The sequence below is a fragment of the Eumetopias jubatus genome, unplaced genomic scaffold (genome assembly GCF_037043125.1).
Source record: "Eumetopias jubatus isolate StellerSeaLion01/CBP00866 unplaced genomic scaffold, mEumJub1_p1.0 scaffold_8, whole genome shotgun sequence".
Taxonomy (NCBI): Eukaryota; Metazoa; Chordata; class Mammalia; order Carnivora; family Otariidae; genus Eumetopias; species Eumetopias jubatus.
This window is the reverse complement of record NW_028274814.1, coordinates 92790653-92803029: the sequence shown is the minus strand read 5'-3', so window position 1 is coordinate 92803029 and position 12377 is coordinate 92790653. Positions and strand designations below refer to the sequence as shown.

At 40.5% G+C, this 12377-nt stretch overlaps 1 protein-coding gene across 1 annotated transcript in view; it reads right to left on the bottom strand.

Moving 5' to 3' along the window:
* Positions 1 to 797: 797 nt before the first annotated feature.
* Positions 798 to 12377, bottom strand: part of HELB (DNA helicase B) — a 30347-nt gene continuing 18767 nt past the window's right edge. Inside the window, exons 11-13 of the mRNA XM_028110905.2 lie at positions 12033 to 12176; positions 6335 to 6829; positions 798 to 3167 (exon numbers count right to left, since the gene is read on the bottom strand). Coding sequence (XP_027966706.1) covers positions 3063 to 3167; positions 6335 to 6829; positions 12033 to 12176 — 744 coding nt within the window. The 3' untranslated portion in view covers positions 798 to 3062. The remainder of the gene's footprint in view (positions 3168 to 6334; positions 6830 to 12032; positions 12177 to 12377) is intronic.

The window sequence follows — 12377 nt, the reverse complement described above, 5'->3', positions numbered from 1 at the left end:
ATTCAATACAATTACCCCTCAAAATCCCAACTGGCTATTTTGCAGAAACGGACAAGCTGATCCTAAAATTCATATGAAAGTGCAAGGGACTCAGAATAGTCCAAAAATCTTGAAAGAGAAGGACAAATTGGAGGGCTCACTTTTTTTGATTTCAAAAAAAAAGCTGACAAAGGGCATGGTGCTGGCATAACAATAGATGTAAATATTAATGGAATAGAATCAGGAACTCAGAATCCAGGAATAAACCTTCACCATTTATGACCAATTGATTTTTTTTTAAAGATTTTTTATTTATTTATTTGACAGAGAGAGAGTGAGAGAGGGAACACAAGCAGGGGGAGTGGGAGAGGGAGAAGCAGGCTTCCCACTGAGCAGGGAGCCCGATGTGGGGCTTGAACCCAGGACCCTGGGATCACGACCTGAGCTGAAGGCAGACGCTTAACGACTGAGCCACCCAGGCGCCCCTGACCAATTGATTTTTGATAAGGGTGTCAAGACAAGTGAATGAGGAAAGAATAGTTTCTTCAAGAAATGGAGCTGGAACAACTGGATATCCACATGCAAAAGAATGAAGTTGGACCCTTACTTCACCATACACAAAGATTAATTCAAATGAATCAAAGTGCTAACTGTAAGACCTAAAACTATTTAAATTCTTAGAAAAACAGGAGTAAACCTTCATGACTTTGGATAGGCAGTAGTTCCTTAGATGTAACACCAAAGCCTAAGCAACAACAACAAAAATGAGATAAATTGGACATCATCAGAACTGAAAATTTGTGCGTAAAAGGACACCATCAAAAAAAGTGAAAATAAAATCCACAGAATGGGAATTTATTTTTTTTGCAAATAACATTTCTAATAAGGGACCTGTATGTAGAATATATAAGGAACTCATATCTCAAGAATAAAAATAAAAATAACCCAATTTAAAAATAGGTAAAAGATTTGAATAGACATTTCTCCAAAGAGGTCATACAAATGACCAATAAGCACATGAAAAGATAATTAGCATCAGTAGCCATAAGGGAAGTGCGAGTCAAAACCAGATTGACGCAGGGCTGCGGGGCTGGCTCGGTCAGTAGAAACGTGATTCTTGATCTTGGGGCTGTGAGTTTGAGCCCCACATTGGGTGCAGAGATTACTTTTAAAAAATAAAATCTTTAAAAAACAAACAACCATATGGAAATATCACTTCACACCTACTGCATGGCTATAATCAAAAAAGTCAGATAATAACAAGTGTTAGAGAAAACGTGGAGAAACTGGAACCCTCACATTCCAAGTATAACAGAAAATGGTGCAGCTGCTGTGGAAAACAATCTGGCAGTTCCTCAAAGGTTAAATAGAGAGAGTTACCAGATGACCAAACAATTCCACTCCTAGGTATATAATTGAAAGAAATTAAAATATATGTCCACAGAAAAACTTGTATACAGATGTTCACAGTAGCATTTTATAAGAGCCAAAAAATGGAAACAACCCAAATGTCCTTCAGCTGATGAACAGAGAAATTCAAAGTGCTATATCCACATAATATAGTGTTATTTGGTAATGAAAGGAGATGAAGGTCTTTTGCCTACATTGCACTAATGAGAGCAAGAGAGGTCAGCAGCTGCTCTGCTGGAGCTACCTGCAAGAATTCAGCCAGGGTTCCTGATTTCTGCCCCATAAGCTCAAACCGACATGGTCTGATCCACAGATACAGCCTCCAGAGATGCTGCCAGTCTTCCCATCAGTCCACTAAGGATGTAGGCTTCGTCAGGTTAGACTGAGTGAGACTCCTTGCGTGGATTCTCCAAGACATCTACCCAATAAAAGGAACAATGCTAGCTCTTTGTACATTACATTTTTTAATCTTTAAAAAGAGAGAGAGAGAGAGAGAGAGAGGTGAAGCACTGATACATACCACAAGAGAAAGTCTGAAATCATTCTAAGTTAAAGAAGTCAGTCACAAAGGATCACGTATCGTATGATTCCATTTATATGTGAAGTGTCTGGAACAGGCAAATCAATAGGGACAAAATAAATCAGTAGTTGCCCGGGGCTGGAGGGGGTGAGAGGATCAGAGCCAAGACGTACAGGGATTCTTGGAGGCGGTGGTGATAAAAATGTTCAAAACCCACTGTGGTGGTACTAGCACAACTCTGTGAATATACCAAAAGCCACCGAGTTGTACACTTGAAATGGGTGAATTGTATGTAAGTTATAGCTCAGTGGGGCTATTTTTCAAATACTGGGATAACAGGTAAATTTTTTTCTTACCTTTTTCTTTTACCATTTAACAAGAAATAAAACTCTAAAAAATAAAATAAAATAAAAATCACTCTGAGAGAAAATAATTTTCCCAAGTGGAGTATCTTCAAAACAATGTATTCCTAAAAGCAATGACATTTATGTGACATGATGGAGGTGTTAGCTAATGCAATTAGCTCACCTAGTAATCACAGGGACTATATAAATGTATCAAATCAACACGCAGTACACCTTCAACTTCGTGTTATATGTCAATTATATCTCCAATTAAGAAAAAAAAAACGTACTCCCAGCTCAGAAGATAATTTCTAGGAAAACAGTTCCGGGTGAAGTGGGTCCGGCCAACAGTGATGGAGCGAGCAGCAATGTTGCAAGCTGAACAACTGGCAGAAGACCCAACATCCTGAAATGTGTGTCAATAATACAGGAGGTGTAACTGCAGTTTCTCTTGACCATGGCTTCAAACCATTGGCAAAGAGCACCCACAGTGATCATGGAGTCAATAAAGGCATTATTGTAAAAATAAAACACTTTCTAAAGTACAGAGTTTAAAAAAAACAAAACAAAAAACAACAAATTTTGCCTGCATTTATGTCCAATGCTACCAGTCATGATGACAGATGTTGAAATCATTATGGTTTTCTCCGATCAAATGAGTTTAAAATATATGCTAACATGAACACCTTAAAATAAAACTCCAGTCACAGACATCCTGTTTTATATCTTGAGAGTTTGAAGCTATGATGTTCATTTTGTGTTGAGTAGGAAAAAAGAGAGAGGTAATTACTTTGAGCAATCGGAAACAATTAAGTTTCTTGATTATTTGTGGGTATGAAAAGTTGCCTGGGGGTTAAATGATTTAGTCTCAAATTCTGAAGTCTGGAAGATACTTGTGGGGAGGCTTCTTCCACCTATAAGGACAACAATAAAAATAAAGTTAGTTTTGTGAAAACGTAGTCAGTTTACCCCATGTATTTCTACTCCCTCTGACTGCTTCTTTGGAGGACATGATACATGCCCCGTCCCCCGCCTTGGAAGAGGTGAGCAGACCCAAGCAATCAGCTGCCAGCCCTTTGTGGGATTCTGTCCACTTTTGCTCACTGTGGTATCCTCAGCACCCAGCTCTGGGACAGGCATGCAGAAGTGACCATTTGCCGAATGAGTACACATATATATAATTTCTAACAGTGTGGCCACTACATAATTTGGCAGCCCAGTTCAAGATTAAAATGTGGGCCCTTTGTTCAAAGGTAAGAATTTCAAGATGCCAAGTGCAGAACATTAAAACAAGTATGGAGTGGTTGTAAGCACAAAGCCCCGTATGGCTGACTGTTCAGGGTGCACATCCATGATGCCAGCCTTAGGTGTGGTAAGATGCAACACTGCAAGACTGGGATCCTTCGTACTATTAGTGATTCCCAAGCACAAGGCAACGGACCAGTACGGTCATGGGAAAGTTTCGCCACCACAGGGAAATGAGAAAAATAAGCACAATTCAAGTAATCTTTCATAATGCTAAACTTGTTCAATTTAGAGCACTGTAATGGTTAACTTTATGTGTCAACTAGGCTAAGCCATGGTACCCAGATATTTGGTCAAATATTCTAGATGTTTCTGTGAACGTATTTTTAGGAGAGCTAAACATTTAAATCAGTAGGTGATCAATAAAGCAGATTACCCACCATAATGCAGGTGGACCTCATTTGATCAACTGAAGGCCTTAACAGAAAAAAAGACTGACGGCCTCCCAGAAAGAGAGAATTCTGCCTGCCTTTGGACCCAAACTGCAAAATCAACTCTTTGGGTCTCCAGTCTGTTGGCCCGCCCTGCAGATTTTGGACTTGGCAGCCTCCACAAGTATGAGCCAGTTCCTTAAATAAATCTAAAGAGATAGATGATAGATGATAAATGATAGGTAGGTAGTTAGGTAAATAGATATATAGGGATACAGACACAGCCTATTGGTTCTGTTTCACTGGAGAACCCTAATACAAGAACTATCTTTATTTGGGATTTTATGATTACATCCTTCCTAGATTTTTTAAATGACAAAATGTTATTTTCTTTCAAAAAATTCTGGAAATCACTGCTTTATATGATAAATTTTAGAATATTTATACATATGCTTTTATTTAAAAGAATATTTTTGTTTTTCCCTTTTTGGTTGTGGGACATGAGGCAAAAACAAAACAAAAAAAGCAAAATCAGGACAACATTTTCTTTTAAAGCTTTTTTTCAAAACCTAAAGCTATTAATCCACAGAAAAGCAAAAGCTTTCATCTAGGAGGGTCTCTGTCATTAGTACCTGCAGAATTTAAGTGCTGATTTGGCTCTGATATAGCCACATGGATATGCAGGAAAGGTAGGGGGACAGCCCTGGTCATTGAATCTGAGCTTTTAGAAATCACATATCTCAACGCACTAGAAAGTCTAGACACAGAAGTCCCTAATTTATCGGGCCGGAGCCTTTGAATTCTTAGTTTCCTCATTTCCAGGGCGTCACATACTTCTGGCACGCCTTGTGAGAAAGCTTATCCTCTTCAGTTAGAGAACTTTGCTCGTACTGGAGCCTTTGGATAGTGACATCAGCCAGCGCTGGACTCATCGCATCCACAGACCTTCTGCAGTGTTGGTTTGGGCCAGAGCTTCGAAGCTTTGGCAAGCTCAGCAGCGAAGGTGGATATCGCTGTCACTTTGTACCACCACAGAAACCATAACTAGCCCATCCCATGCTGATGCAAAGAAATAAAAGGCAAGAAACGACTTTCTTTGGAATTTTCTGTTCCAGGCCAAAAGCCTTATTATCCCAGGGTCTTTGTAAGAGGTAACACAGTCAATTTCAGAAAAAGATGTTTTGCTGAGATGGAAATTCCACATCAAAGAGTTGATCTGGAGCACAGAATGAAGCTTAGAATCAGCAGGGATCCTACTACTTCCAACAAACTTTTCTTTCACTATGCCTACTTTTATCGCTTTCCTTACAAAACCTGTCCCTCGGCCTCTTTTCCCAATCCTGATTAATGGTACCTGGATCTCCCTGGATGCTCAAGCCAGAAACCTAAGACTCATGCTCAGGCCGACCCCCCCTATATATAATTGACCATTAAATCCCATGCACCCCCTACCCCTAAGCATCTCTTTTCCAACCCCATCGCTACTACCTGACTTCAGAACCTAATCATTCTGTTCAAGCTCCTGAAATCATCTTTTTGCAAGGAGCTCATCCCCTATGGCCTCCAAAACACAATCTACTAAACTCCACAGTGACCTTCATAAATTTCAATTCACAGAGCTCTTAAAATGCATCTAGTGTTCTCCATCACATTTAGGAGAATGTCCAATCTCTTTGGAAGAGCCTCTGTGTCTTCCCCACTCTTCCAGGGTCCTCAGCTCGACCTCCACCTGCATGCTATGCTCCAGCCACAACACTCCATACTTGTGATTGCCTAATCCGCCAGGACATCACACACTGCATTTGCCCTGGCACCCTCTTAGAGAACTGTTGCACTGTCTCCATGCCATGTGGGGTCAGAGGCTATGTATCTTCTCCCTTTAGAACTCCGCTTGGCATTGGCAGGTTCCATTAGCACGTTCTCCTCTGGGCTCCCACTGTGGCCCCTTCTCTCTGTCACAGCCTTGAAAGCCTCAGGACACCAGAACAAGTCTACTTGCCAGCACATAAAGCAATCCTTAAGCTTCTACTGGAACTTCATTTGGAGATCATGGATAATTCACCAGCTGCTCCAGTGGAGAGTGGGGATTAAAGTAAGGCTGTGGGCCACCAAAAGGAGGGGAGGGGGATAAGGAAGATTTGCAGAAAGAAGGTGCAGGACGTCCAGTTTCTCCCCGCACGCCCCCTCGCACGCATCAATAGATTGCCATGGCCTAGAGTGCCGGCCTCAAGCCAAGTGACAGACAGTGCTAGGATCAACCAGGCACCAAACTGACAGAGGTGAGAAAACACTTGGTTTTAAGTGCTCCAGCACAAGGTAACACTACTGAAAAATACATAGCCCTGCATAAGCACACTGAAGTGAGCAATACTTAAAACTGGAGTGCATGAGAACATCACTCCTACCATCCGGATTTTGCTTGGACTTTCAGCACCACTCAGGCCACAGGCTCTTTTGGACCCACGAAGTTCTGATGGATCTTCCTCTGGATCCACTTCATCGGATGAAGATAATTTCCATCCTTCAGGAAAGGTGAACGTCCTGTCGTCAGCCGCAGAGGCCCCGCTTCCAGGGACACCAGCTGTCACACTGGTGGTTGTGACTGGAGAGATTGAGGATGCTGAGGGCTGTGTGCTCAGTCCTCTGCTCTCTCCAGAGCTCCTGGACAGGGAGGCAAGGTCTGCTGGAGACACACAGCTCGTGGAGAGCTTGTTTTGCAAAAAATGTTTTAAGCGAGTTTTTCTGAGAACACTGTTCCTCGTAATTGCGCTCCGGAGGTGAGACTCTTCAGCGATGACATACACTCTGCAGCGGCCCCTGGTCACTGCGGTGTAGACATGCTGCCAGTGTTGGCGGCCCGCCTTCCCAACCACGTACACCACCGTCTTCTCCTCAGACCCCTGGGAGGGAATAATGCAGTAAGAAGAGTTAATGTGGTATCACGGGTTCATGGCCTCACACAGCTGCAGTCTACCAAGACAGAAAAGAGGGAAGTCCTCAAAGTGCTACCTGGCCAGTATGTTCCTACAAATCCACCTTACAGTTGCAGTTTATTCATTACCCATGAACTCCTATTCCCTAATTATGCGGTCAAGTTCAGGTCTTACAGATGCACAACTGGTGTGTAGAAACCCAACAATAAACTTGAAAGACGGCATGAAGTGCCAAATCTTCCCTAATGAAAGAATTTTCAATGATCGGATGGGCTCTGTGTATACAAGTGTTATCCCACTGGTACTTATATAGCAAAAAATAAACACCTTAAATATTCAATAGTAAGCGAATAGATAAATTTGCTTCTTTGTTTACATTTATATCAAGTATCTGTATATAGACATTTGATATACTATTCTGCAAACATCAAAGATGCTTTGAAATCTAACAACATTTTTAAAAACTGGATGCTTTCATGTAAAGAATGATCACCACTATGTAACACAAAATAAAATTACTCTGATCCAAAAAAGTATACACAAAATGAACATAAATATCTAACAAAACAAGTCACAAAAAAGGAGGAAAAATTCTATCAAAAATTTAACTACGGGTGCCTGGGTGGCTCAGTTGGTTGAACGTCTGCCTTCAGCTCAGGTCATGATCCCAGGGTTCTGGGATCGAGGCCCGCATTGGGCTCTTTGCTCAGCAGGGGCTCTGCTTCTCCCTCTCCCTCTGCCTGCCACTCTCCCTGCTTGTGCTCTCTCTGTCAAATAAGTAAATAAAATCTTTAAAAAAAAAAAATTTTAACGAGCCTGTCTCCGAAATGGAGGGCTCTATGGATGATTTTTTTTCTTCTACTTTTCTGTATTCTCCCATTGTTGAACCATTTATTACTTTCATCATGACAAACAAAGCAAAAGAACAATGAACCTTTGCTTTTTAAGTTTAGCAAGCCAAGAATTATACAGGCAAGAAAAATGCCCAATGTCGCCATGTAACTGTGAGAAAACCACTTCAAGTTTCAGGGCTATTCTTAGTCCCTATATTTTCAGTGCCAACATAAACTAAGTAGTTTGAACCATTATCTCTCCTAATGTCCCCACATCCCCCCAGACAAAAGAAGAATTGTAGGAAGACGAATGGCAAGATGGGGCATGTAGAAAATACAGATCCACAGTTAAAAGCCTCTTTCTCAGCAAGCACTTCTATCTCTCTAGACACAGAGAATTGGAAACAACTCTTCAGATTATAAAAGCGTGACAAACACTTCCTTCAGGTGCTTCTGAGTCTCAGAAATTTACTTAAATGACACTTGATCATACAAATAAAAAGTACATTTTATAGATACACAGCATATTGGACTTGGACTTCATATTGTGTATTCCTAAGCAGGTAAATGCCTAACCCAAACTCAGTTAACTTGAGTTACTAATCATTAACGAACACAGAAAAACTTAACAGCTTCATAGTCAGTCTTCCTCATACTCACACGTGCTGTGACCCACTGTCCTCACAGCATCTACAGTGATACTTGTAAAAAGCAAATCCAATCACATCAGATTCTGCTTAGAGCTGATATACAGCTCCCAAGCTCTCAAAACAAAGTCCTGACTCCTTGTATGGCTCATCTGGTCCTTCAAAGGCCAGGCTTGACCCTGCTGCCTTCCCTCCTTTCCTCTTTCCTTCCCCGGAGCCACGCTCCATCGGACACGAGGAACCTCTCTGGGGTCCTGCCAGGGCAGACCCACTTCCGGACTAGCGGCCCTCTCCATGTCCATGCACTCTCCAGCCCCCTGTACTTCCTCTGTCACAGAATGTTCACTGGAACGGAACTGTCCGCCTTCTCAGCTGTATTCCTCACTGGACTGTAAGCTCTTTCTTGTTCACTCTTCTTTATCCAGTGTCTCACTGAATGAATGATGCTAAAAATCAAATGGTCATGCCAAAGGTGTGATCAGAAAGCAGGATGGGGACACCGAACTTCACCTCAATCACCTGCTAGAAATTATTTTTCATACTTTTGATATTTTTTTCATACTTTTCATACCTTCCTTGAATCGTTAGAACTATCGAACTTCTTAAAGGAGGCAAGTTTTTATACATTTACTTTTAATTATGTATAGGTCTCTCTTTAATGTGTCCTGAAACTCAACATTTGTAAAAAAAAAAAAACACAAAAAACAAAAAACACAAACCATTCATTCCTTTCCTGATTTTATAGACTTAGAATGTGAAAGTCTCTATGGACCTTAAAGTGGGGGGCAAACCACTTTCTCTGCAAAGGGTCAAAAAAGTATTTTAGGTTCTGCAGGCCAGATGTTCTCTATCGCAACTACTCAGTTCTTCCTTTGCAATGCAAAAGCAGTCATAGCCCATATGTAAATGAACCAGTGCTGCTGTGTTCCAATAAAACTTTATTTACAAAAACTGGTAGTGGGCCAGATGTAGATATCATATTGGGTACCATGGTCCTAGAAGGTCCTAGGTTACCTGGCCCCCAATCCTACCCTCCCTTATCCCACAATACTTCTCTGACATCTCTTGTCACTCTCCCACACTGGCCTCCTTGCTGTTCCTGTTCTTCAAATACAACAGGCAGGCTTCCACCAAAGAACCTTGGCCTTGGCTATTCCCTCAACCTAGAATGCTCTTCTCCTAGACCTGCATGGTTTACTTCCTTACCTCCTTCAAGTCTTTGCTCAAATGCCACCTTCTCAATGAGGCCTATACTGACTACTATTTAAAATGACAGCTGCATCTCCCATCTAGCCCCACCCCGTTTCCGTAGCATTTGTCATCTTCTACCATATCACGTACGGCTGACCCTGGAACAACATGGGTTTAAACTGCATGGGTCCACTTACACATGATTTTTTTTTTCTGATAAATACAGTACAGTACTGCAAATGTATTTTCTCATCTTTATGAATCTCTAATTAACATTTTCTTTTCTGTAGATTACTTTGTTTTAAGATTATGGGGCTCGAACTTACAACCCCGAGACCAAGAGTCACACACTCTACTGACTGAGCCAGCCAGGTGCCCCTATCTTACTTTATTGTTAAGAATACGGTATATAATACATGGAACATACAAGATGTGTGTTAATCAACTGTTTACATTATCGATAAGGCTTCTAGTCAACAGTAGTCTATGAGTAGTTAAGTCTTTGGGAAATCAAAAATTGTACACATGGATTTCTGACTACAACGAGGGGTCGGTGCCCTGAATCCCCACAGTGTCCAAGGGTCAACTGTAGTTTACTTATTGTTTTATGACTGTGTCTGTCTGTCTCCTTCCTCCTCCCCACCAAATGTAATCTTCCCAGTGGCAGGTATCTTTGTTTCATGGACTGATCTAAACCAAGCACCAAGAACAGTCTAACTCAATAAATATTTGTTGAACTGAACTGAACTTGGAAGAAACAAACTACACTCATACAAGATAACAATCACGAATGTTCTCAGAGGTAAGAGATGCTATTTCAACCACAAAACAAGAGCCAGATTTAATAAAAGGAACACTTAGAGATAGTTACTAGAACCTTAATCGAGTAATAAAAAGACCCCTTCATACTTCATTTGTCCAGAAATGTAAAAAAGACTGGATTATAAATTTGAGGAAATCTCTCAGAAAATACAGCAAAATGATAATGAGATGGAAAGCAGGAGAGAGATAAGAAATTTGGATAATCAGTATAAGAAATTTGGATAATCAGTTCTGGAGGTTGAACAGAGTAGACATTCTAGAAAGACAAAACAGAGAAAACTGAGGACAAGAAATCTTAATGAAATTATTCAAGAAAATTCCCCCAAATTGACTGATATGAGTTTCCAGAATTACAGAGATCCCATCACAAAGATCCATGGGAGAAATTTTGCCAGGACTTCGAAGCCAGGAATATTGGTACTTCTTAACAACTGGCTGTTTTGTTGTTTTTTTTTTTTTTATCCAATAGACACAGTCCACTGACTGCTTCTCTCTTGTTTTGAAAATGTAAAGCCAAATCTGCAGTGTACACTAGCAAGCAAACAGGTCAGTGCGCATGTCAGCATCCCATCCCACCCTTAGCGAGAACCTTTTACCACCCTTACCTTTATTTTCCACTTGACATCATTTCTTTATCTTTAAAACAAAAAATCAGGCTGAATTGCGGGCATTGTTTATAAGTCATTTCAAATTCTTTTTGGAACTGAGATGGAGTAGGTTAATAAATAAAACACCATCTACTTAAAAAAAAAAAATCCCTATGCTAATTAATGTTTGCCTACCAGGAGAGGATACAGGCTAACCTCAATTTTTCCACATGCAAATGTAGGCTGATGCAGCTTCATGATTAAAGCAACATACCAACATCAAAGAGGGGCGCTCAAAACAGTGAGTTAAATAACAGAACCACAAATAGCTTATGAGAATTCAGGAGTATTAGAATGGAGCTAAGGGGCACCTGGGTGGCTCAATTGGTTAAACGTCCGACTCTTGATTTCAGCTCAGGTCATGATCTCAGGATTGTGAGATCAAGCCCCACATCACGCTCCAAAACCAGTGTGGAGCCTGCTTAAGATTCTCTGTCTCCCTCTGCCCCTCTTGCCCGCCACCCCCCCCAAAAAAAGAGTTTAAATGCAAATTGCACTAAATGCAATGTTGTGTCCAGGATTAGATCCTAGGGTTAGAAAAAGGGTATTAGTGGAAAACTGGCAAAATCCAAATAAAGTGTATAGCTTAGTTAATAGTATTCTTCTAATGGTAATCTTAGTTTTGACAAAAACACCATAGTTGTGTAAGATGTTAACATTAGGGAAAGTTGGTTGAAGGGCACATGGGAATAGTCTGTGCTACCTTTCCAACTCTTGTATAAAACTAAAATTATTCCCAAGTAGAAAGGAGCGGCCTCACAAGAGCAAAGGCAGAGGATACATTTGTCAAAACCCATCCAGCTTTATAAATATAAATGCCTATGGAAATTATACCCCAATAAAGCTGATTATGTAACAGTAAAAAAGTAAGCTGCAAAGATAAATAAACACCACAACACCATTTATGTACGCCTTGGTAACCTTGTCTCTCATTAAACAAATAAAGGCAACAAAATTAGGAAGAAAATCATTGAAGGTACTCTATGGCTCCGAAACCTGTCCAAATAGCTTTATAAATGTCCACTGTTACCTGAAAAGTGTGGATAGTTCTTGCCCATGCATGTTTTATGTGACAATATTTCATTAGTTTTTCAAAGTCCACCGTTATTTCCAAGCCAGCTGCATTATTAATGGTCAAAGATCTTCTCTTTCCAAAAGTTACATCAGTGACATCCTATAACCAAAACAAAGAACTATTTTGTATGTTTTCAAATATGCACACTCTGTAGAGATATTCTATTTTTGTGTTGAACATAAAATAGCATGTATGTTCACAATTACTAAGAACTTTCAAAAGGCTAAAACCTACACTTGAGTACAAACTGAATACATATGCACCCAAATTTTAGTAAACTTGAAACTTGACCTTAAATTG